Source organism: Lycorma delicatula, chromosome 1, assembly GCF_047948215.1.
Source record: "Lycorma delicatula isolate Av1 chromosome 1, ASM4794821v1, whole genome shotgun sequence".
Lineage (NCBI taxonomy): Eukaryota > Metazoa > Arthropoda > Insecta > Hemiptera > Fulgoridae > Lycorma > Lycorma delicatula.
In genome coordinates this window covers 133,180,602-133,208,009 of record NC_134455.1, presented here as the reverse complement: position 1 = coordinate 133,208,009, position 27,408 = coordinate 133,180,602, and the positions used below count along the sequence as shown (strand labels likewise).

The 27,408-nt window shown below is 36.1% G+C and overlaps 1 protein-coding gene across 15 annotated transcripts in view; it reads right to left on the bottom strand.

Moving 5' to 3' along the window:
* Window positions 1-27,408, bottom strand: part of EndoA (SH3 domain containing GRB2 like, endophilin-A) — a 478,525-nt gene that overhangs the window by 240,069 nt on the left and 211,048 nt on the right. For all 15 annotated transcript variants that reach the window (XM_075361486.1, XM_075361385.1, XM_075361481.1 and 12 more), the window contains exon 2: window positions 22,733-22,803. In XM_075361486.1, coding sequence (XP_075217601.1) covers window positions 22,733-22,777 — 45 coding nt within the window. In that variant the 5' untranslated portion in view covers window positions 22,778-22,803. The remainder of the gene's footprint in view (window positions 1-22,732; window positions 22,804-27,408) is intronic.

Below are 27,408 nucleotides of genomic sequence, written 5' to 3'. Positions count from 1 at the left end.
GTATACTGGTGGTCTGACGAAATAGCGGGCTATTTCGGAGAGCATTACAAAAAGCTAGAAGAAAAAAACAAAGGCTTAGAATTAGAGGTGGTCAGGAATATGACATGGGAGTCCACTCATATGTTCAAACGAGAAGATTGCTAAACAGGTCTATCAAAAAGTCGAGCAGGGATCATTGGATGAGATTGTGTGAGGACTTGGACAAGGATCCCTGGGGCCAAGCCTACAAAATAGTAATGAAGAAATTTGGAAGGCGTCTACCAACACTCAGTAAACGTCAAGCAGAGGTTCAGTTTAAAGAACTTTTTCCATGTGAAGAAGAAATTGGAGTTATTTTACCAGAGTTTGAACCTAGACGATTTACGCCTGCCGAGTTGGCTTGTGCAATTGGACAGCTAGGTAATAAGAAGAGCCCTGGCATCGATGGCATACCAGCAGCCATACTGAAAGGCTTAATAAAGAAGTTGCCTTGGGAAATGACGGACTTGGCCAGTTATGGGCTTGAAAGGGATTCTTTTCCCAGATGTTGGAGGGAGGCCAGAGTGGTCTTCCTCCCAAAAAGTAATGATCAACAAGGTCAAGTGAAGTATAGACCACTTAGTCTATTGAACAATCTGGGAAAGGCGGTTGAAAAAATGTTGGCCGCCAGAATTACTAGAGAAGTTGAAGAAGGTGAAAGGATTAGCCCAAATCAATTTGGTTTTTGGAGGGGACGCTCCACCGTATTAGCTGCCAACAAGGTAATAAATTGGGCCCTTGAGGTAAAAAGTGGTACATGGAGAACTAGAAGAATTCCGCTTCTTGTCTCCTTAGATGTTAGAAATGCTTTCGGCACAGTAAAGTGGAGTCAGATTCATAGGGCATTACAGGCAAAAAACATCAGCCCGTACTTGAGGAGACAGGTGGCGAAATACCTTTCAGAAAGGACTTGTACAGTGAATTCACAAGAAGGAGAATTGATATTCAACAAATACGGTGGAGTTCCCCAAGGTTCGGTTTTGGGTCCTCTTTTGTGGGTCCTCACCTTTGATGATGTTCTACAATTGGACTATCCGCCTGGTGTGGAAATAATAGCCTATGCGGATGATTTGGCAGTCCTTGTACAGGGCAAGACGGGATTGGAGGTGCAGGAGAAGGCCAATATGGCGCTTGCAAAGATACATGAATGGTTGCAAGAAAAGGGACTTATGTTATCAATTAATAAATGTAAGTTCATCACGTTTACTGGTAGAAGAGTTATAGAACGTCTGAACATTGTTGTGAATGGACAGGAAATAATGGAGACAAGCTGCCTGAAATATCTGGGAATTCTCTTTCAGAGAAATTGTGCCTTTTCTGAACATATTAATAGTATATGCAATAAAGCGGACAATATGATAAAAGGGTTAAATATGATCATGTCAACAAAGAAGGCTCCTAGAGCGTCCAAAAGAAAGGTGACAGCATCGGCAATTGTATCATCTTTATTGTATGCAGTGCCTGTATGGTGGACTTCATTACGAATCAAGAAAAACAAAAATAGACTTGTGAGAACGCATAGGAGGCTGTTGCTGGGAGTGGTTTCCGCTTACAGAACAGTCTCCTATGAGGCACTTTGCGTTTTGGCAGCAGTACCTCCAAAAATGGGCCATTAAGTGGCCCATTACAGGGTAGAGATATCGCAAGGACTGGAAACTCAGGAGGCTAAGCATAGGCTGATAACTAGGTGGAGAGAGGTAGGACCTGCTAGCAGGACAAAACAGCTAATCCCTGACCTTGAGAGTTGGATCAATAGGAAACACGGGGAGGTGGACTTCTTTTTGTCGCAGTACTTTACGGGCCACGGTAATTTTAATTATTACCTTCAGAGAGTTGGGAGAAGACAAACGCCGGCCTGTATGTACTGCGGCATTGAGGACGATGCAGACCATACCTTCAAGGAATGCATCAGATGGATACAAAATAGACGGGACACAAATTTATCAACGATGAGACCTGAGGAGATTACGAGTAACATGCTACATAGTGAGGACAATTGGAAAAGAATTGAAGGAACTATCAGGAATATCTTAACAGTAAAAAAACGAAGACGAGAGGAAACTGGGCTTCTGAGTGAATAGATTAGGGTAGGGTGGATAGCCCCAGTGGTGAGGGCTGGCATGCTTAGGTATGTCAGTTCCAAGGATCCACTGGGGACTCCGAGGGAGAATAGGTCTATACAAGTGTAAAAGACCCATCGATGCGTCACGACTTTCCAAGGTATGGCGTAGCGATACAGAAGGGCAAATGAGACTCAAAAGACCTTACCGGCGGGCCGACCTGCCTTGCCGGACATACAGCCGGTAGGTGGGGAGGCCCATTAGAGTAACAGGCACTCCCCTGGGTGGTGTAATACCACCAACCAGTCGGACCGGCCCAAAGGAGCAGTCAAAAAAAAAAAAAAAAAAAGTAGGGGATAAAAAATATTTTCACGTTAAAGTAAAGAAAAACGTCAAATTTACTCAATACGACACAAGGGTTGCATATGAAAAAAGTTCCAAACGTTTAGCATACCATAAGCCCCATCCTCTTACAATTCCACAAAAAGTTTGGTCATCCTTGGCATAAGGGTTTGTCATATCAAAACTTGTTTCAGAAAATACTTTTAGGTAATGTTTAGAGGACTAAGACCATTTAAAACAGATTTGATACTGTGCCTATTAAGGGAGGTATGATTTTCTTTGTCTTCGAAACCCCATTTTTTTCACCCCCTGGGCCAATGGTTGGTGATATCAAAAAACTTTACTTACATAAGTTTTTGGCCCTTATCAGAGAATAGTAGGAAGTTTAAACGATTTCTATATTCTACTTAATAAGAAAGTTATAGCGATATTTTGCTGGTTTTTTTCGAAACCCGACATTACCACCCCAATGGTCCGATTTTGCCCATTAACAAACTCGACCGAGATTTTTGGTTGTTGTATTTTATGTATCAATTTGAAAGTAATTGTCGTAAAATTACGGCAGTGCCCACAAGAAAGTGAAATACACACACAACACACACACACACATATGTATATACATACATAGAGTGTTTCTAAAATGGTAAACATGCTATACTTTGTCGAATTCTACGTGTAAAATTAAACATAAAGTACTCTTAAAAAATGGTAATTTCTCCTTCGTTCTTCCTCTGTCCGTTTGATATTTGATATTTTATCAAATATCAAATATTTGATAAAATTTGATATTTTCATAAAAAAATTTATAACCCAAGATTCGGATATTTGAGGAATCACATTAATATTTGGTAAGCGTCTTTGTAATAAAATTTTAAAATTAGCACAAAAAAATCAGGACTTAAGTACCTTCGCAATATTACAAAATGGCGGCCATGTTTATTTTTAAATCCGTTATATCTCCGTAAATATTAGTTTTATATACATTTATGTTATTGCTAAAGTAATAAGCCTTTATTTTTGAACAAAATGACATTTTATTTTTTTAAATCTATAACAAATAGCCAAGTTATGGAAGAAAATTGTTGTAATTTTGTGTCTGTTTTCATTTCCACCACTTTACGTTCAATTAGATTAAAGATTAATCGTTTTTATTTACTGATAATTCTACTATTGTAAATTAGTATCAAATTAAGAAAAATTTTTTTCATAATAATAGACCTAATAATTAAAAAAAAAAAAAGACAACTACCTGTGATAATCTTACGTTAATTACTGTAGAACATTCGGTTAACAATCGTTAAAATTTATCAGCGATATTCAAAGTGTCCAGCATTAGAGATTACACAAATCTCCAATCTTTTTATGAAAGACTGTCTTAACCGTTCAAATATTCCGGGAGTATTCTTAATTTCTTGAAATTCATTTTGGATCCTTTGTCGAAGATCCTCGAAGTGAGTTAAATAAACAATAATATGTTTCAAATGACCCCACAGGTAAAAGTCAAAAGAGTTTAAGTAAGGTGTTCGGGCAGGCCAAGGCACTAGCCCTCCGCGACCTATCCATTTTTCATGGAAAGTTTCCTGCATGAAACTGCATGCAGGAAACTTTTGCATGCAGGAAACGTTGGTATCAAAACTGATACCAACTAACTGAAATGTGCTAGAGCTTCATCGTTGTGAAACTACATATTTCCTCTTAATTGTACAGGTTCCAAAAAATGTGGAAGATTTTCGGGTAAATGATCAAGATAATTTTCTCCATTTAAACGATTTGGTAAAATGACAGGACCCAGAAGATAGTCATTAAAAATACCTGCCCGTATGTTCAGGGAAAATCGTTGTTGATGGCTGCTTTGGTAGGTACCATAAGGATTCTCGTCGCTCCAGATACGATGACTGTGATAGTTTTGAACACCATCCCTGTTGAAAAATCTTCATTTTTACATTATTAACATGATCAACAGTAATAGTCGCTGTGTAAAATTATTCAAAAGTGGAAAATTAATATCCATTGATTTATTATTATTTAAAATTAAATCTTATTGTGAAAATTATTACTTAATTTGATAATAATTTACAATATTAGAATTAACAATAAATAAAAACAATTAATATTTAATCGAATTGAACGTAAAGTGAAAGACAAGAAAACAGACACAAAAATTACAACAATTTTCAGCCATAATTCGGCTATTTGTAAGCTGATTATAAAAAATAGAATGTAATATTGTTAAAAATAAGAGGCTTAATGTTTTAGCAAGCATAAATTATGATAAAACTAATATTTAAGGAGATATAACGGATTGAAAAATAAACATGGCCGCCATTTTGTAATTTGCGAAGGTATTTAACTCCTGATATTTTATTAATTTTAAACCTTTATTACCAAGACGCTTACCAAATATTAATGTGATTCCTCTATCCGAACTTGAGATAAATTGTTATATAAAAATAAGAAAATGGGCGACAGGGGGAGAACGAAGGAGAAATTGGCATTTTTCCTTAGGATACTTTACGTCTAATTTTACAAATAGAATCTAAAAAAGTATAGTCAGCCCTCCATTTTTGAAACATCCTATATGTATATAACTGTTGCTGTAACATTTACAGGAACCAAATAGCAACAGTAATAATTGAAGAACATCAGAAAGAAGCCATAATAAGAAAGAGAGCCCTACAAGGATGTTCCCTATCCCCGTTACTTTTTAATCTTTACATAGAACTAGCAGTTAATGATGTTAAAGAACAATTTAGAACTGGAGTAACAGTACAAGGTGAAAAGTAAAGACGCTACGATTTACTGATGATATAGTAATTCTAGCCGAGAGTAAAAACTATTTAGAAGAAACAATGAATAGTATGGATGAAGTCCTACGCAAGAACTACCGCATGAAAACAAACAAGAACAAAACGAAAGTAATGAAATGTAATAGAAATAACAAAGATGGACCACTGAATGTAAAAATAGGAAGAGAATAGATTATGGAGGTAGAAGAGTTTTGTTATTTGGGAAGTACAATTAATTACTAAAGATGGACGAAGCAGAAGCGATATAAAATGCCGAATAGCACAGGCGAAACGAGCCTTGAGTCAGAAATATAATTTGTTTACATCAAAAATTAATTTAAACATCAGGAAAAGATTTTAAAGTATATAGTATAAGTATATATTTGGATTTATAAGTATAATACGATTATTTGGATAAGTATATTTATAAGTATAATTTGGATTTATAAGTACAAGCTTTTGAAATGCGGTGGTAAAAATCAAGTGGGTGGATAAAGTGATAAATGAAGAGCTGTTGCGGCAAATCGGTGAAGAAATAAGAATTTGGTAAAATATAGTTAAAAGAAGAGACAGACTTACTTATAGGCCACATATTAAGGCATCCTGGAATAGTCGCTTTAATACTGGAAGGACAGGTAGAAGGGAAAAATTGTGCAGGCAGGCCAGGTTTGAAATATGTACAACAAATTGTTAGGGATGTAGGTTGTAGGGGGTATATCTAAATGAAACGACTAGCACTAGATAGGGAACCCTGGAGAGCAACATCAAACCAGTCAAATGAGGGAAGACAACAAAAAAAGTGTATATCAGCTGTTCCTCCCCGTATATCTCGATTCCATATTGAAAAAGATGAATGAGGATATGCAAAAAAAAATATATTTTTATTATTTCAAGATAATTTTGCGTATTTTGTAAATAAATATGAATAAGGTATTTATTTAAAAGTATTGATGTTAAATACTGTACGTGGACATTCCACTTATATGCTCGTCCAATATTATTCCGAGATATTTTATTGACTTGACTTTGTCTATTGACTGACAACAGCAGTTACGGTTGGTTATCGATTCGCTATTATTTACTAAACATGTATGTAGTTTTAGTTGAAATTCACAAGGGGTTTGCCGGTTTCAGTAAGAGAGAATGACATATATTTCGTGTTAACTTAATTATTTATTCTATCCTAAAAAATTCTCTATTTTAATATTATTCTTACGTTTTATTATTATAATTAGTATTTATTACTTATTTTATTTATTTATTACATTCGAAATACAAGATGTGACAGATTGGTGTCCAACATTTTACAAGTTAAGGGGGGTAATCAACTTAATTTTTATTCTTTTATTTTTTCGGATTCTTTTGCTGATCTGAACTGAAAATGAATTAGTATAAAAATGGAATTATGCTACAAAAATCATATCCATATTTGATTTAGAACCCCTAAAACTGAGGGTAAGGAAAAAATCATCATTTACGAGAAACACTTTAACTCAGATATGATTTCTCCGAGAAATCTATTTCTTTAACAAAAAATAAACAGAAAGTTTTGCTCTGTGATGTGTGAATACAGTTTTTATTTGCCAGTTTTCACTCTGCCATAAAATGTTTTTTTGCAAAATTTAATGAAAACGTTAACTTTTCCACGGACGAAGTAAAGAAAGTATTGTGTAATCGTGAAAAATTTCAATGGAAATAACTATTTTGACAATTTTGTGAATCTATTTTGACTAGTTCTGGGGTGACGGCTGTACGTATGTATCTCGCATAACTCATAAACGATTAGCCGTATGTATATTGAAATTTTGGATTTAGGACTGTTGTAACATCTAGTTGTGCATCTCCATTTTCGATTGCAAACGACTGGACCCCAAAAAGGCTCAAAATTAAAAAAAAAATGGATGTTCGAGTTTTTTTTAACTGCAGTAATAAACCTTCATAAAGAGCTTCTCAACGATATATCATAAGTGGTATTTTCATTGGTTCCAAAGTTATAGCCAAATAAAATTTTGATTAATGAAATATTTGGATCTTACAAGGAAAAGGCAAATCGGTTCACCGACTTTTTTTTAATTTCAATGTACAGATTTATTAATAATTATTAACCTGTGATTGTAAAAAAAAATTACGATATATTATACTAACACAATAATAAAAAAAAAGAATATAAAATATAATAAAATTCATTAATGAAATAAAATTTTATGAACTTTTAAAAATGTGTATATGTAATTTAATAGGCGTACATCACAACCCCGGAGGGGAAGACCCCCGTCTTGTGACGCTTTCGGTCTCCCCTCCCGTTCGTAGCATTGATGGACTTCAACGGGAGTCGTCTGTCGCCCTCTAACCTTTTACAGCCAATAGTAATAAGCCAGGCCTCATTGGGATTTCACCGTTGTAAATGCCTCTGTAGACATTTACATCGGTGATTTTCAATCTCAGTTTTAGTCTTTGCTGTAGGCCCTGTCCGGACATCTTGAATGTCCTACATCGTATCCCTCTGAACTAGCTTACAGAGTTCGCGGAAGCACGAACCCCGCGCCTAGTTCTACCTTTAATTTGAGCCGGTTGCTAGTAAATGTCTCGAAATACGAGACAATTAAACAAAAAAATACCACCAGAAATGTTGTTCGCAACAACGAAATTTAGTCCTCGTTCCCTCCGTGAAGTCAACTTCAGTTCATACCCCTGACTTTATTTCATTATGAACTCCGGTCTGGCCTACCAGGGACAGACCTTTAATAGGCTTACAAGGAAGTTATGTGGTGTCCACATCAAATTTTCTTATAATGATGAACGCCAAATTGAATTGGTGAACCGTTTTTTCCTGTTTTATCCTCCGAGAATTACCGTTTAGGATTACTTCAGAGGATGATATGTATGAGAATAAATGAAGTGTATTCTTGTAGTTTCAATTCGACCATTGCTGAGACGTGTGGTTAATTGAAACCCAACCACCAAAGAACACCGGTATCCACGATCTAGTTTTCAAATCGGTGTAAAAATAACTGTCTTTACTAGGACTTGAAGGCTGTAACGCTCGACTTCCAACTCAACTGATTTGGGAAGACGCGTTCACCACTACATGAAAAACTTCACTAGACTTGAATTAGTGAACCGTTAACTGCAAAAGGACACGATTCACATTAAAATAAAACAAGTCAATATTCTTGAGTAATAAATATTTTTAAACATTAACAGATATTTTTCTTATTTGTCCCAACATATTTTGGACACTATTATAAATTTTTAAGTTTTAATATTGGAACAAAAAAGGGATCTTAATTTGTTTTTAATAATTTTAAAAAGTGGATATTTAATATTTTTTTCATAAAACTTTAATTTTATTTTGTATTCAAAAGAATAAACCGTTGTATACCTTACAAAACTGTTTTTCACATTTTTTGTTTAACATTGAAATTGATACAAACGCAATGTAATGGAAATTTTTTTTATCGACTATACCCCTCATCACTCCTACGTTTAAAAAAAGGAATCAATTCAAACAAACCCGCCCACACTTTTCCGAAATGCTATGTTATATCTGACGCTGATAATGTACTGCCCACTCACTCAATATGATGCCCTCTTATCTATAAAATAACCCAACTATATAAAATAACTCACGTATATTAAAATAAATTATACTAATAATAAGTAAAAGTGAATTAAAATAACAGTATTATTATAACTGCAGTAAATTCCCGATTATCCGCGACCAATTACAAAGGTTTCTGGGTGGAAATAAAAGGAAAAAAATATTAATTTTACACTCCTGGCAACAGCACAGGATTCATATTTTCGCTACTACTGCCAAAAGATTTTTTTTTTGTCTTCAGTCATTGAATGGTTTGATGCAGCTCTCCAAGATTCTCTATCTAGTGCCAATCGTTTCATTTCGGTATACTCCATACATCCTACATCCCTAAAAATTAGTTCTACATAATCCAAACGTTGCCTGCCTGCTCAATTTTTCCCTTCTACATGTCCCTCCATATTAAAGCGACTATTACAGGATGCCTTAATGGCCTATAGGTCTGTCTCTTCTTTTAACTATATATATATATATATATATATATATATGGCTGGCTACCAGCCAGATTAAGGTTCCATGCGCTTTAATGGTGAACAGGTACTTGCTGGCATTCAGCGGCCTAGGCGTAGCAGCGAATTGCTGTCTTTGACGACATAAATTTAATTATTGATAGTCTTATTTTAGTAGTTGACGGGGTGCACCTGGCCATTTTTGTGATATATGACAAGTGGGCGGTGAAAAACGCAAGCGAGTGGTGTACGGTATCACGCTATTAGGTTAGCTCTAGGAAACCCACCGGGTTGGTTTAGTGGTGAACGCGTCTTCCCAAATCAGCTGATTTTGTTTAACTTTTTTTTTAAATTTAAATATATTGATTTATTAATAAGGTGAAATATTAAGTTTGTATTTGGCGCATTTGTAAATTACATGGTATGCGTCATCTAGTTGTCCACAATCTGACACATATCTGAATCCACCATGACAAAGAGGGGTGTGGGTATTCTCTCTGATTGAAAAAAAATGAGAAGATATTAGTGAAACAAAATTTTACGTACTTTTCATCTTAATTGAAAAATTTTTACAGAGGTAAATAATTATTAATAAATCAATATATTTAAATAAAAATAATAATAATAATAATAAAAATATATATATGTGAAGTCGGATTCGAACTGATATGTACATGGTTACGGATCCAATTACGTTCACATTTAACCACAGAACTACTTGAGCGACATGATACAAAATTAATATATAAACTAATATAAATGCTGATACGGACACCACAAAAAATGTGGTAATCACCACAATACAATTGTGTAACTATCTACTTTATTAAAAATTGGAGGATCGTACAGATGTTCAAATGAAATAAGTTTAAAGATATTGCTGTATTGACAGTGTTAATACTTGTTTACTTTCACTCGATCGCCACACGAACAAGTGAGTATCCTGACCCCGTAGGGGAAGACACCCTCCATGCGTCATCTAGTTATCCACAATTTGGACATATAAACCTGAATCCATCAGGCCAAATCGTTGGAGCCTGTCTCAGAAGGCGCCATGACCAGAAAGAAATTGTGACACATACTTAGGATAAACTCAAGGGGCACCCCGCAAACCAACAACGTCTGGGAAGAGGAATTAAATTTACGCGGCTGAAACTTAATAGAAGCCATCTAAAGGATCATGTTTGACAAATACCACAGTCATTTGGTTATATTAGCGCCATCTCTGTATCAGGCCGAGAACTTTGCAAACGATCATATTTTTAGCGATACGGCGGCATTTATTTTGAAAACATAAAAAAAAAACAATGTTAATTTATATCGTAGAAATGTCTGTTTAAACATCTATACATATAAAAAAACCTTCTTGAGGTTCCACCTAAGCATTTTTTGCAATATTATTGTAAACGGAACATTGGTGGGACCCGATCATTTAATTTCAATTAAAATATTTCGAGTGTTTCATACTTAAAGCTTTTTGAAAAATAATTTGCCAACTTCATTGGAAGATTTTCCTCCGATGACGAGACAGATGATCCAGCACTATGGGCAACTCCAAACTGTTCTTAGCAGTCAGTCAGACAACTCTTAAATGCAACTTTTCTAAATAAATGAATTAGACGTGATGGACTTATCAACTGACATAACACATCTAGACCTGAGTAGTACCTGAGTAGCCGCTTCAAAAGTGGCGGCTCGTGTATCTGCAGCACTCTGTATTTCCACTTGATATCATCGATGAGTCCTTTTTTATTTAATTCTTTCTTTATACTTGTACAATATATAATCCCTAAGGTTAATATCAGTAGCCATCCCCCAGTTTATGAAAAAGATACAAAAATCTTTATATGGAACTGTGCGCTTCGCAGTTCCAGCGGCGTGTGTTTGGCTGTTGCCCACATAGGAAGCTGCACGCGAGGTTGCGAGGGAGATATAACATTGTCGTCCACGCAGTGCCGACCCTGGCGTGCAGGTGGAAGGTAGTTTTTTGTTTTACTCCGCGTGTGTACGGAACGTTCCTTGATCGTTTCCTTTTCTAATTTAGTCGGTGGAAGGGATATGAAAGCGATTTAGTTGTTTTTTCAGTAATGATCAGAAGATGGCGGAAAACAAGGGCTCTTTGATTGCTAAATCTGTCCAAAAAGATGCTGGAAGGGCGAAAGAGAACGTAATTAGTAAAAAATAATAATGTATTTCTTTCTGTATGCATATAAATTTAAATTAAGCGCTGTTTGACTATTGTGTTTCCAAGCGCAAATTTTCTTATTTATTCGGTTAAACCCAATACGGTTTTTAAGCACATTGACCTTATAGTACATATTATGATATTATAGTACATAATGTGATAAAGTGTAAAATTAATTATCATCCTGCTTCCAGCTATTCTATTTGATTCATTTATTCGGTTCTTTTATTTTACATAGAACTTTAACCATGGTTTTGAAAAAAACCAGAGAAAAAAATTTCTGGAGAGGCTCCCCCCCTAAGTTCAGCTACGAGCCGCCACTGGGTAACTAATGAAAAAGAAGCATGCTGAAATGTAGTAAGCAACCAAAAACATTGTTCGTCTGGCACGGTGTTGTATTCCCTGTGGCGGAGGACATTTCCATTAATTTAAAGTTTTGTAAACTCGTTTTATTGTTTCCGTTTGAATTTGTAATCTTCCTAAAAATGTCCATTCTTTTGTTTTGTAATATTGAAAATTTGCTTCGTTTAATACCTAGTTAAAATTTGATATATTATTTTGTTTTTAATGAAATTCGAAATTCTTACGGTTTTTTTTAACACCCCAAGGCAACCGATGCTCACCGTTAAGCAAAACACAGTCACCTCGGAATGTCGTGGCAGCAATTTCTGTCCAGCCTAGCTAGCCCCCTTCTGGGGCTTTCCCACCGGGGTCCTCCAGACTTCACTAGGACACACCGACTTTTGTCTTCCGGATAGCCGCTATACCCTTCCTCTAAGGAGCTACCCATCCCGTCCCTAATCTAACAATTCCAGATGTACGTTTCGCACTTCCTTCACTTCGCGACCCAATCATACCTTGAGGGTTCTTTTTGCCATCATCGGGGAATCCCGAAACCTCCACTCTTCAATGTGGGCGTACCCTAACAACCTAGGCAAAAAGACCACCTCCCTGGCTCTGCACGTCGCCACGCTTCGACCCTTTTTTTTTTTTAATTATAATATTCCGTCACACATACATGAGTGCACCTCATCCTACTTCTGTAAAACAAAATAATAAAAAAATCCCCTTAATCGCGGCGTCGTCAAGCATCGCATGGCCATTACTTCCTTAAGCAACCATTCTTCATTAAGTATTGCTGCTAGCTTCGTAGAGCCGCCTTCCCGAGTCTGCCCTCCTTTTCCTTCGTACCCAGAATTCTGCCGACCGTTTTCTCCATGGCGTTCCATTCCCTCTTGCCTAGGAGCATGTACCCCACGTTGTTATCTAGGGTGAACCACCACAGTCTCATTTGTACCCTGACGTGATCGAAATTCTTACGTTTGTATTTTATCTTTGTGGGCTTCAATCATACTATTTTACTAATCATCAAATTCTCTTCACATTTCATTTAAAACCGTTATGGCTTATTACACGTGCAACAGAGTACTTTTATGCCAAACCTAAACTAGCGTGTTTTTCGACCCCAATCTTTTGTATTTTACCCCTGATTTCTCGAAAACAACTTAAAATACAGTTCTGGGATCAATTTTTTTATTTAAAAATTTTTCACGTTTGACTTAATTTGTGCCCAAGAATCGTCTGACTTAATTTTAACAAAGGCGCAGAAATCAGGGCGAAGTCTTTCACCAGCCGATACTCGCTAAGGAAGCGTTTCCGAACTTACGTTTATGTGACTTTAATTTCACTGTTGATTTAATTTTTCTTCTTTAGCTTCACTAGTAGAACATGTCCTGAATGTTTGTAAAATCTTCGTGAATCATTTTATATAAAACATAATTATTTCTGGAATGGAAAAGATGAGAGAGGATCATGTTTAAAATGCCCACAAAATTTTTTTTTTGCATAATTATATCCATTAAACAGTAGAGAAAATACAAATAAATCAAATATAGACGTTAAAAGTATATCAAAGCCGATTATAAAACGCAGTATATAATTTATTATCGGTTTTTCTAACATACCACCCTTTATTTACAACTGAAATAAATTTTAAAACGATTTCCTTGAATTATTCCTTTCGATATATAAACCACATTATATTTCCTTCCATTAAACTAATAATAAATTACTAAAACGCAATTAATCTATTCATAGACAACATTTAATAAATTATGGATGCTATTTATGTTCATTCAACATTTCACATTACTTTCATTTCAAAATAGGCAATTTGTTCAATCTAAACCACGCTTTACAACCAACTAATAATTTGCATCACTTATCTGCCAATTAATCTTCCTTCCTTTATTTTACAGAAATTTATAGCACAAGAAATTTATTTATACATATAAATGTTTAAAGAAACATTTCTACGAAATAAAAATTAACATTGTTTTTTTATGTTTTCAAAATAAATGCCGCCTTATAGCTAAAATCGTGGTTCCACAAAAAGTTCTCGGCCTGGCATAGAGATGGCGGTAATATGACCAAATCACTGTGATATCTGTAAAATATGATCCTTTAGATAGCGTGCTAAGTTTCAGCCACCTGAATTTAATTGTTCGCTTATTCGGGTGGCAATCTAGTAAAGAAAAGAGTAATAAGTTCTGAAAAATGGATAAAATTGAATTTTGGGTGGTTATAAAGTACTCTTTTTTTTTCTTCAGTCAGTAACTGGTTTGATTCAACGCAGCTCTAAAAGATTCCCAATCTAATGCCAGCCGTTTTATTGCGTTAAACAACCTAACGATTTGTTTTTCAAATTCCAAACGTTGCCTGTCTGCACAATTTTTCCCATTTACCTGACCCTCCAATATCAAAGCGACTATTCTAGGATGCCTAGACATGTGGCCTATAAGTTTGTCTCTTCTTTTAACTATATTTTTCCAAATGCTTCTTTCTTCATCGATTTGCCGCAACACCTCTTCATTTGTAACTTTATCCAGGCGTCTGATTTGTAACATACTCATATAACACCGCATTTTAAAAGCTTCTAATATTTCCTTTTCAGGTATTCTGATCATTCAACTTTAAATTTAATATAAAGCTACGCACCAGACATATACTTTTAAAAACGTTTTTCTGATTTTGACATTAATTTTTGATGTAAAAAAATTATATTTCTGACTGAAGGCTCGTTTCACCTGTGCTATTCGGTATTTTATATAGCTCCTTCTCCGTCCACCTTTAGTAATTCTACTTCCCCAATAAAAAAATTCTTCTACCTCCGTAATCTTTTCTCTTCCTATTCTTACATTAACTGGTCCATCTTCGTTATTTCTACAACATTTCATTACTTTCATTTTGCTCTTGTTTATGTTCATGTGGTAGTTCTTGCGTAGGACATCATCCATGGCGTTCATTGTTTCTTTTAAATCCTTTTTACTCTCAGCTAGAATTACTATATCATCAGCAAATCGTAGCATCTTTATCTTTTCACCTTATACTGTTACTCTGGATCTAAACTGTTTTTTTAAAATCATTAACTGCTAGTTCTATGTAAAAATTTAAAAGTAACGAGGATAGGGAACATCCTTGTCAGACTTCTTTTAGATAGATTTCAGAAGAAAGCTACCTATTGTAACGGGTACCATGATTCGACTTCTGCAAAATTTCGACATATCTTCACGATCCGTCAGATCAAAAGTTTATGTTTACATTTATATATAAGAAATATATAAACATATACACAGTTTATATATAAGAAAGTGAAATATATATAAATTTCATTTTCTAATGGACACGATTACTGTAATTTTGCGCCAATCGCTTTCATATTGATACATAAAACTTAATGTCCTAACATCTCGGTCGATTACGTTAATGGCCAAAATCAGACCATGAGGATGGAAATTGGGAGGGCTTTTTAAAAAAAAACCAAAACAAAATATGGCTATAACACTCTTAATAAGTAAAATATCGAACTTGTTTAAAGTTCCTACTATTCTGTGGATACGGGCTTAAAACGTATCGAAGTAAAGTTTTTTGGTATCATCAACCATTGGTCCAGGGAAAGGAAAAAATGGGGTTTCAAAGACGGGCTTAAAACGTATCGAAGTAAAGTTTTTTGGTATCATCAACCATTGGTCCAGGGAAAGGAAAAAATGGGGTTTCAAAGACAACAAAAATCATACCTCCCTTAATAGACTCAGTATCGTATCGATTTAATGTGGTCGTTAGTCCTATAAACATTACCTTAAACTTTTATCTAAAACAATTTTTGATATGACGAACTCTTACGGCAAGGGGTGACTAAAATTTTGCTGCAATTTTAAGATGAGGCTTATCGTATGCTAAACATGTGAAACTTTTTTTCACATGCAACAATTGTCGTATTGAGAATATCTTAAGTTTTTCTTAACTTTAAGGTGGAAATATTTTTTATACCCTATTTAGCACTGGTGAAGTTTACCTCCGCGTTCCAAAGAGTTTTCTTTTTATTACTGTTCTTTTTTATCCTCTTCGATTATTACTGTTGCAGTCTGGTTCCTGCAAACGTTAGCGATTGTTCTTCTATCTCTATACTTGAACCCTAAACGTTTTAAAATGCTGAAAGTTTTATTGCAGTCTACGTTATCAATGCATTTTCTAAATCTATAAATGCCATGTACGTCGGTTTGTTTTACTTTAATATTCCTTCTACTATTAATCTTAACGGTAAAATTGCTTCCCTTGTCCCTACACTTTTCTTGAAACAAAAATGGTCTTTTCCTTACATTTCTTCTACTCTCCTCCCATTCTTCTGTACAGAATTATTGTTAAGATTTTAGATGCATGAGTAGGTAAGTTAATTGCTATGTATTTTTCACATTTATCTGCTCTTGCTTTCTTTGGTATCATGATAATAACACTCTTTTTAAAGTCTGACGTAACTTTACGTTTTTCGTAAATATTACACACTAGTTTGTATAATCTATCTATCGCTTCCTCATCTGCACTGCGCAGTAATTCTGCAGGTAACCCGCCTACCCCACGAACCTTTCATTCAAATCCTTTAATGCTCTATTAAATTCAGATCTTAGTATGATTTCTCCCCTTTCATCCGATTCGACTTCCTCTTCTTCCTCTATAACACCATTTTCTAATTCATTACCTCCGTATAACTCTTCAATATATTCCACCCTCCTATCGACTTTTCTTTTCGTATTATAAATCGGTGTACCATCTTTGTTTAATATACATTATTAGATTTTAATTTATGTACCCCAAAATTCTCCTTAACTTTCCTGTATGCTCCGTCTCTTTTACCAATGATCATTTCCCTTTTCACTTCTAAACACTTTTCTTCAATCCACTAATTTGCAATCTTCAATCCACTTTCGCTAATTTGCAATTTCTATTTATAGTATTTCTTAATTGTCGATAGTTCCTTTTACCTTCTTCATCACTAACATTATTATACTTTCTACGTTCATCCATCAGCTATCCTCTGATATCCAAGGTTTTCTACCAATTCCCTTTGTTCCAACTAAGTTCGCTTCTGCTTATTTAAGAACTTCCTTTCTAACATTCTCCATTCTTCTTCTATATTTTCTACCTTATCTCTTTTACTCAAGACCATTTACGATGTCCTCCTCAAAAATGTTCTTTATCTCCTTTTACTCAAGCTTCTCTAAATTCCACCGGTACATCTGATACCTATTCTTTAGATTTTTAAACCTCAATCTACATTTTATCACTAAATTATAGTCGCTATCAATGTCTGCTCTGGATATGCTTTGAAGCCGACGAGTTGATTTAAAAGTTTTAAATCGACTTTCATTTAAAAGTTTTAATTCCGATGAACAGATACAAAATAAGTTATATTGCACTTTAAAGGGTTCTTCCCCTTTATTTCCGACGGCAAAAAAAGTGGGCTGGTGAACTTAAACGTGGTCATATATTCGTTCAAGACGATGTACGCTTGGGACGACGAAAAACCACTAGGACCGACGAAATCACCGCAAAAATCCACAACGCCATATTAAATCATCGTCGTTTGAAGATATATGAGCTTGCTGACATCGCAAACATCTCGATTAGACCATATCTACTATATTTTATCGATATTTTAATTATGAAGAAGCTGAACGTTCGATGGACGTCACGTTTGATAACAGTAGGTCAAAAACTTATTCGACTGAACACAGTACTCAAACGTGTTTATGCTTAAAGGCAATTCCGCAGAGTTTTTCCATGTTACATAAAATTAGATGAAAAATGAATTCACCATACACATCGGAGAGCAGTCCTGGGTGGAAGCGGATGAAAATTCGAAAACGATAACTGATCTAACAGTGGGAAAAGTCAAGGTTGCTGTTTTTTGGGGGATTTTAGAGAACTCGTGTTAATAGAATACCGAGCAGAAGGCAGGACCATCAACAAGGAGTATTTCTCTTGATTAATGAACCGATTGAAGGGTGTTAATCAAGCTAAACATTCATATCAGGCTAAGAAGAAAAAGTTCATTTACTATGATGGGTTGTTTCAAAACATAATGGAAAAAATTATTAGTAATTAACTTTACCTACTCCAGAATTTTTTATAAATAAATAAAAAGTACATTAGCAAACAGTTGGTTTCTCTGACAGTAATCATGTTTATTAACAACCAGTTCCTATGGTGACTGGAATGAAGGTAAACATCACCTGCATTTACACAGATCGATGTGTAACAGAATATTCAAAATAAGTGAAGGTAAGCCTGGCATGGACACTTTTTATTCTTGTGAATGGTTACACAGTTTTCTTAAATCAATCGTATCATATCTGATCAATTCACAAAAATACATTGTTCCGTTCCACATCGAGCCGCCCGGTGCTGCGATCTAGTGGGTGCTAGCGCTAACCGGAAGGTGAGGCTCGTACTAGTATTCTACATTAGGATCCCACCCAGTGCGGTCGCATTATTCATTTCGTCCGGATTGACAATCAGTGTTAGTTATATTCTACGTAAGTATCCTGTACAGTGCGGTCGTGTTTTCATTTCAGTCCAAGGGGACTCATAGTTTTTTTGATAATGTTTAAGTTCAATTATGATTAAGTTTAACAACTATTGCAATTCAATTAAAATGTCAAGGGTGACAACAAATTAAATATAACGATTCAAGAAGAACATAGCGTTGCTTCATTTCATCATCTTCCATCTCATCAAAAAATACAGTCCACACTAGCTCTAAATTCTACATACATAACAAGTTTAAAATTTAAAAACAAAACTAATACATACTATTTTAATGAGTCATGTAAACAATTCAAATTATAAGAGAATAAAAAACAATTTTTACTACTCAGAAAACCAGTCAAATAAAAAATCATTAACGGACTCTTACCATGCAAATAAATATAAATGCCGCCGAATACATAAAATAATTATCTGGTTTACGCCATAATAAATACGAAACGGTCTCAAAACAAAACGAAGGAGGAGCGTGATGCCGTGTTTAGTAATCATTTGATAGAATACGTCTGGGTCACAACACAATGCCACCGCCCAATAGGCTAATAGATATATACAAAAGAGATAAACACTAACGATGAAATTCCCTGCAAACCACGCTAATCGATTCATAATGTATTTTGACTGCAATTCAAATCCTCTTCTGCAAATCCACTTCTTATTGATTCTTACCATAAACACAAATTGTAATTTATAACTTTCTAATTTATAGTCGATTCGTGCATAAACCCAAAATATGAAATTAAAACAAACATTTTCAAGAAAGGGGAAAAGTTAATAAATAAGTAATGTAATTCATGACATTTTCGATTTTGTTTTCCTTTTTTATTTTTCTACCTTTTTGTTACGTATAATTTATACAAATTTATTTGTATAATAATGGAAACAATAACGGTAATAATAATAGTAATAATGGTACACCGATTTATAATACGAAAGGAAAAGTCGATAGGTGGGTGGAATATATTGAAGAGTTATACGGAGGAAATGATGTTAGAGAAAGAAGAGGAAGTCCAAGAGGGTAAAAGGGGAGAAACAATACTGAGATTTGAATTTAAGAGAGCATTAAAAGATTTGAATGGCAGAAAGGCTCCTGGAATAGACGGAATACCTGTAGAATTACTGCGCAGTGCAGATGAGGAAGCGACTGATAGATTATACAAACTGGTGGTGTAATATTTACGAAAAAGGGGAAGTTCCGTCACGCTTCAAAAAGAGTGTTATATTCATTAAACCAAAGAAAGCAGGAGCAGATAAATGTGAAGAATAGAGAACAATTAGCTTAACTAGCCATGCATAAAAAATCTTAACTAGAATTCTGTACAGAAGAATTAAGAGGAAAGCGGAAGAAGTGATAGGAGAAGACCAATTTGGTTTCAGGAAACGAATAGGGACAAGGGAAGCAATTTTAGCGCTCAGATTAATAGTAGACGGAAGATTAAAGAAAAACAATTCAACATACATGGCATTCACAGATGTAGAAAAAGCATTCGATAACATAGAATGGAATAAAATGTTCAGCATTTATAAAAAATTAGGGTTCAAATGCAGAGATAGAAAAACGATTGCTAACATTCACAGGAACGAAACAGCAACAGTAGTAATTGAAGAACATAAGAAAGAAGCCGTAATAAGAAAGGGAGTCCGACAATGATATTCCCTATCCCCGTTACTTTTTAATCTTTACAAAGAACTAGCAGTTAATGATGTTAAAGAACAATTTAGATCCAGAGTAGCAGTGCAAGGTGAAAAGATAAAGATGCTACGATTTGCCAGTGATATAGTAATTCTAGCTGAGAGTAAAAAGGATTTAGAAGAAACAATGAACGTCATGAATGAAGTCCTATGCAAGAACTACCGCATGAAAAGAAACAAGAACATAACGAAAGTAATAAAATGTAGTAGAAATAACGAAAATGGACCACTGAATGTAAAACATTGGAAGAAAATAGAGAACATAGGAAGATACGCCAAGCAAACCAATAAACCGTAAAATTCAATCAATTTATTTTACGTTAACATCCGAAGACACGTGTGTGTGTTCGGTGTTGGCCCGATTTTAACCAAACTGGAGACTACTTCTATATATGGGACATTGACGCCGTTAAATTTTCAACTTCAAAAAGATCAAAGGGGTGAAGCTCTAGAGCAAGATCATCCACAGTAACTCGAGATTTCGGTTAAGTAAGATCATATTTTCCTTACACGCGTTTCTTAGTCATCTGCTATGTTGTGAACGTCACAAGTGAGCTGTATAATTAAATGAACGAATAATATTTTAAGTGTAAATAAGTAACTTGGTCTGGCCGGATCTCGAACTCGATCGCCCGGTCGACTAGGTACCTAGTACGTTAAGCCTCGCGGCTACACCAGTCTGCTGATCCTACGAGCAAAATATGTTCTTTGTAAGTAGAAATTACATTAGTTTAGTTAGTGCTCACCGTCGCCGCTAGTACTGCCATATCCGCGCGAATTAAATACGGTATACGCGCGTGCTTTAATCAGAATCATTGTATAAAATTAACAAAAAAAATATATTTAAATAAAATAAATATTTTAAATTAAGCTGTGGGTGTAAGCTGTCCATTAGAAAAAACCAACAGTTGTAAGCCTTTTTCACCCTTTTTTCAGTTATCGTTTTGCTAATATATTCAAACTGAATTAACAAATTTTTACAAAGTTTGTACAATGATTTCAAAAAACCAACAATCTATTAGTAAATTCTCTCCAGAATTTTCATAATCGATAATATCCAAAAACAATCATTGGACATTAAGTGGACATTAAATATTTCCTTACTACACAATTTTTGTTCTATTTTTATTGTAGGCCAACTGTTAGAAATATTTTCATCAGAGGGTAGCAACAAATTATATTGATTTGCATAAATAAACTTTCTAACAAAAATTGTACTTCTCTATTAGATACCAGAAAAGACAACTGTAAAAACACAAGCAGGTTTGATATATAATCTCGTCTATTCAAACAACTGTTTTATACTCTTATTTTATATTGAAACGTAAACCAAGATTAAAGAATAAATGAACAGCAAAGGAGAGAACAAGTTGAAATAGCAATATTAAAAGCTAAAGAAAATTAAATCAAAACCCCTTCGGCACGCCGGAAGGGGGAGGTAGATTTCACCTGTGCTAAGTAGGTAATAAAAAAATGTCCACTTTAAAGTTAAGAAAAAACTTCAAATTTACTCAATACGACAAAAACAGTCGCCATCACGTTCCCAGCCGATGGAACCGTCTTTGCCTTTTTCAGAGCAGGTTCACCCTTTGCAGTTCACTGTTTTGACTGTTGTTTCGTCCCAGGAGTGTAGTTTTAGATCTACGTTTCACCTACAGTTATGAATCGTCGCAAAAAATCTGACTCGTTTTACTTAAACTACTCCAGTAGTACATTGGAATTGTTCATTTGAATGCGTTTTTGGTCCAAAGTAAGCAAACGCGGAACCCAAAGCCGGATAGCTTACGGATATATAATTCTTCAGTTAATATATGACAAACACGTTCTTTCAGTACGTCCATAGTCTCTGCTATCTCTCTAAACTTAATTTGTGGGTCGTCCAGTACAATTTGGTGAATTTTTTCGATGATATCGGTGGTGGTTGCAAATTTTGACCGTCCGAACGCTCATCATCAACCAAATTGGTAAGACCATGTTTAAATTGAGCTGCCCATCTTTTCACAGTGACAAAATAATGGGACAGATTCCCCGTAAACAGCGTCCAACTCGGTTTTAATTTTCGTAGTCGTATTGCCTTTCAAATACAAGTATTTAATCACGGCACGATAATCGATTTTTTCCATTTTCACAAAAACACTCACAATGACTGAAACGATTATCACACAACAATTGACCGTCCAAAATGGCTGAAAGTTTAGTGAGTATCTTGCAATTCATGACCAAATACATTCCCTAACTTTTGTTGACGAGTGCTGCCATCTTCATATTGAGGTTCAAAACTTTTCAGACAACGCTCGTATATATTTACCACGTTTTACAAATCAAACCTAATTTAAAATCTAAATTTCGCTGTACTAAAATAATATTTCTGATTTATTGACTTTAAATAATTCGAAAGCCCAAAACAAGAAAGCTGTTACAGCTTTCTCGGTTTGGGTCCCGAACACAGCTGCATCCCTTGTTGTTCATAGAATAAGTGTATCTTTTATAACCTTAAGCAGTACAAGTGCAACTAGGCAAACATATGTTATTAATTAAAACTCATCACAGAACCCAGTAGTAGTATTGAAAAAAAATTATCATTAAAAAGATATTCTATTCCAGCTTTGCCTTTAACGAACAACAGAGAAAAATTGCTAAAACCATTTCTGCCTTTAAGACACAAAAGAAAATTATATACATACGCATATACAAATTACATAAAACGCAAATAGGTTTACCTGATTGCATTTGTTGATTTGCTTTTTTAATCCAGCGAACGCCATTTTGGATGGTATAAATCACAAACAGTCTGCAACAGAAAAATGAATAAAAATAAATAAATAAATATATGTATGAGAGCAAGAAAATCTCAAAATATAAGAAAAATACACAAATATTTTAATCAATTGGTAAAAATAATGAATTATCAATTATATGAACAACGTTCAGTGATAAAGGAGTAACCCCAAGGGCAAAACAAGGAAAACTGCCGCAAATATTACTTTTTTTTTAACCTCAGAGTCCACAGTTAAGTATTGCTTCAGAGGATGAGATGAATGATTTGTAGCGTGTGTGAAAATGCAGTACCTGACCGGGATTCGAACCCGGGAACTCCAGATGAAAGGCCGACACGCTACCACTCGCGCCACAGAGGCCAGCGCCTCAAATGTTATCTAGAAAAACTTTGAAAATATCAACATAAAAAATTAACTTCAAAAAGAAAAGATTCTATCCAAAAAAATATTACAACAAATTGTAAACCGTACGGTAAGAGTATCGCAGATATTTCTTTTCAAGCCACCGAGTTGGTCTAGTGGTGAACGCATCTTTCCAAATCAGTTGATTTGGAAGGCGAGAGTTCCAGCGTTCAAGTTCTAGCAGTCAGTTATTTTTAAACGGATTTGAATACTAGATCATGGATATCGGTGTTCTTTAGTGGTTTTTTTTTATTTTTATTTTTTTTTTTTGACTCTACTACCCTGGGCCGGTCCGACTGGTTGGTATTGCCCCACCCAGGGGAGTGTCTGGTAAACTCTAACGAGCCTCTCCGCCTACCGGCTGAACGTCCGGCATGGCAGGTCGGCTCGCCGGTGTCAGCTCTTTTGAGTGATTTTCTGTTTGCCCATTTGGAAACCACGACATATCTCAAATAGCCGTAACGTGGCACCGGTTCTTTTCTTACTCTTCTTCTTCATCGGAACCTATCTAAACCCTTGGAGTCCTCAGTGGATCATTGAGAACGACACACCCTCAGCGTGCCGTCTCTCATTCACTGAGGCTGTCCACCCTACCCTATTCTACACTAGTAACCTAGTCGCCTTTCATCTATATCCTTCTCTGTTAATACTGCTACTATAAATTCCGTAACCTTCTTCCAGTTTACTTCGCTCCTCAACATGTGCTCTAGGACCTCTGCTGGGCTCATACCTATTATGCCACAGTTCCTCCTTTTAATTGCCCACCTCTCGCAGCAGAAAAATGTGTTTTCTGCATTGTCAATTCTCTCACAGTACATACATTCTGGACCTGGCCTTCTTCCAACACGATGGAGGTACTCATTGAAATTGCCATGACCTGTAAAAAACTGCGTGATATGATAATTTAACTCACCATGTTCCCTGTCTAACCATAGTGCAAGATCTGGAATCAGCTCCTTCGTGCGTCTGGCTGGTCCATCCTCCTGCCATCTATGTCTAAGTCTATCTTTTGCTTCATTTGCTTCGAGGCCTTGCGCCCTCTCGACTCTATTCAGGGCCATTAAGTCTATTGGTGGCACCCCAGACAACACGCACAACGCCTCATAGGAGACCGTCCTGTAAGCTGAAACAACCCCCAGCAACAGCCTCCTATGAGTACTAACCAGTCTGTTCAAATTTCTTTTAACCCTGACTGAGTGTCACCACACTGGTACTGCATATAACATCATAGATGTCACTGTGAACGCTATCGCCCTTCGCTTAGTGGGTCTTGGAGCTCTTTGCGAAGACATTATTATATTCAAATTCTTAGTCATCTTTGGCACATATGTCTATTATATGCTGGGTGAACCGGCAATCCCTCTCATAAGTCACACCCAGGTATTTAATCTTTTCGACCTCTGTTATTTGTTCTTTTCCAATCTGGATGGCCGGACGGTCTAAAATCCTCTTCCCTGTGAACATAATATATTTACATTTTTCTATTGCCAGCTGGAGTCCCCTCTCTTTCAACCAATTATCTATCGTCCGTAACGTGTTGTTAGCACTCTCTTGTACATCGACAGTTGTTTTACCCTTGATGAGTATCGCCAGGTCATCGGCATAGGCAATTACTTGTACCCCATCCTGATAGTCTAGTCTTAATATCCCATCGAAGGCCAGTATCCAGAGTAAGGGTCCCAGTACAGACCCCTGTGGCACACCGCCATAAATATTGAAACGTAGGCACTCACTCTGCGTCTCCACCAAGCATTCTCTATTTGAGAGGTATTCCCCTATCTGCCTTCTTAAATAAGGACTGATACCTTTTTCCACTAATGCCCTATTTATTGATGCCCACTTAATAGAACCGAATGCATTTTTTAAATCTAAAGCTATGAATAGGGGAATACGCCTCGTTCTCCATGTGCCGCTCCTAGTATCCTTAGCCCAGTCGATCACCTTTGTCGCCGCCTGTATCGTCGAACGACCCTTCATGAATCCAAACTGATTTCCACTAATGCCTATTCCTTCCTCAAGTTCCTTAAAGATTCGGCCAGCGAACATCTTCTCCACTACCTTCGCCATGGTATTTAAAAGACTCAATGGTCTGTATAAAGGTTCTCCATTCTCATTTGTGCCTTTTGGGATAAACACCACCCTAGATTCCTTCCAGATTCCTGGAAATGTCTTGTTTTCTAATACATGGCTGGCAACATAGAGCATTTCATAAGGAATTCTCTTTATCAGCCCTTTAAGGAGTGCCGCTGGAATTCCGTCTGGACCCGGGCTCTTCCTATTACCCAGTTGTGCTACAGCCAAGTGCAGTTCAGAGAACGTGAAGCGTCTGGGTTCGCAATCTATAACATTTCCTGCAGTTTCTACTCTACCGGGGAATAGCTCATTAAATTGTTGTTCTACCTGCTCATTATTTAATACGGGCAGACGCCTTCCAAATCGCTTAGGGATTATTTTGTATGCCTGTCCCCAGGGGTCTCCGTCTAACTCCTCGCAGAGTCTGTGCAATTGGTTTTTCTTAGACATACGAATAGCTTTGTTTAAGGCCCGTCTGGTCTCTTTATAAGCCAGAGATGCCTCCTCGTACTCCTGTCCGCCTCGCATTCTGAGTCTCTGCTTCTTTCTTCTGCGCGATTGTAGGAGCCCTCTTAGTGTTTCAATCTCCATATTCCACCAATACACTGAGTGTCTATTGGCTCTTCTGTGAGTTACTCTGCCCATTTCTTGTCTTATAACGTTAGTCAGGGCAACTGGTGTCAGATTCTCTATGTTGATAATCCTTTCGGCCGTTCTATCGATTATGATCTCGATCTTTTCCTTTGTAAAACTACTATAGGGCATTTTCTCTCTAGTCACGTAGACTGAGCCTTTTATGGTAATCATAGTGGCATGATGGTCACTCGCCACATCATGTGGTAACACTCGCCAGTCCCAGTGTTCCCTACTCCATCTATCGTCTATGATTGTTAAGTCCAAGACTGACGAGTGTCCTCTCGCCTCATATGTAGGGGTGCCATCATTTACACAATGACAGCTAATTGCCCCCATCATATCCGTAAGGATCTCACCTCTGCGATTGGTGTATGCGCTCCCTGCTGCAATCGCTTTACTATTGAAATCACCTAGAATAATGACTTTCTTCCTAGCGTTATTTACTACTCCTTGTATTATGTCTAGTCTTCTAGTAAATTCATGTATGTCACAGTTTGGAGACACATAGGCACCAATCGCTAGTGTTGAATCCGACTCCACCGCCAACATGCCTCCAGATCTGGACGTCAATCTCCATGCTATCCTGCCACTTACATCCATAATTGCCACGTCACCATTTGTATCCACCATCCAGCCTGATCTAGCAACAAAGTACTTGTTCGGCTCCGGGATTATCAGTAAATCAGCCCTCTGCTCTATGACCAGTTCACTAACCAAATCATGAGACATGGTGCTTCTGTTTGCGTTAACCATTATCACCCTAAGCATTTAAATGTTTTGAGCACCCCCAGCCTCCGGTGCGGTGTTCTTGGCTCCCACAGTCCAGGCAGCTACTATGCTCCCGGCATTCAGCAATCTTGTGGTCTCTGCCTCCACAATTGAAGTAGAGATCCATTCTGTCAGGGCCCTTGCACTCATGTTTACGATGTCCAGTATTCCAGCATTTGAAGCACTTTTCCACTGATTGAACCCGCCAAAATCCGAATCTTTGTATAAAAAAAAAAAAACTAAATCGCCGAGGAATGGATTCCATAAAAAAAGTACACTCAATAAAATTAATCACAAGTATATCGAAGAAAATCCACAAAGTTATTAAATCTAAGCACTTATTTATACAATTTTCCTTCTAAGTCGGTTTTATTTGTAAAGTCATTTTACTTTGCATTAAACACAATGATATTTTTAAAAATAAACTAAAGTTCCACCTGACTGGTCTAGCGTTAAGCTCGTCGACGTAAATCAGTTTTTCAAAAACTGATTTCGAAGTCAAAAGTCTGAAATTCAAATCCTAGAAAAGGTAAGTTTACTTTTATACAGATTTAAATACTAACTTTTGTGCACTAGTGCACCAAAATTACCTCACGTCAAGAAAACTGACGTTAAGGGAAAAAAGAGGGCGCGGCAAGGGTCCACAGATGAGGAGGATCCTTTGCCAGAGACATTGGGTAGTCTGGTTCACCAACTAGGACTCACGATGGCGGCACTTAAACAACATATAGGACCCGGTT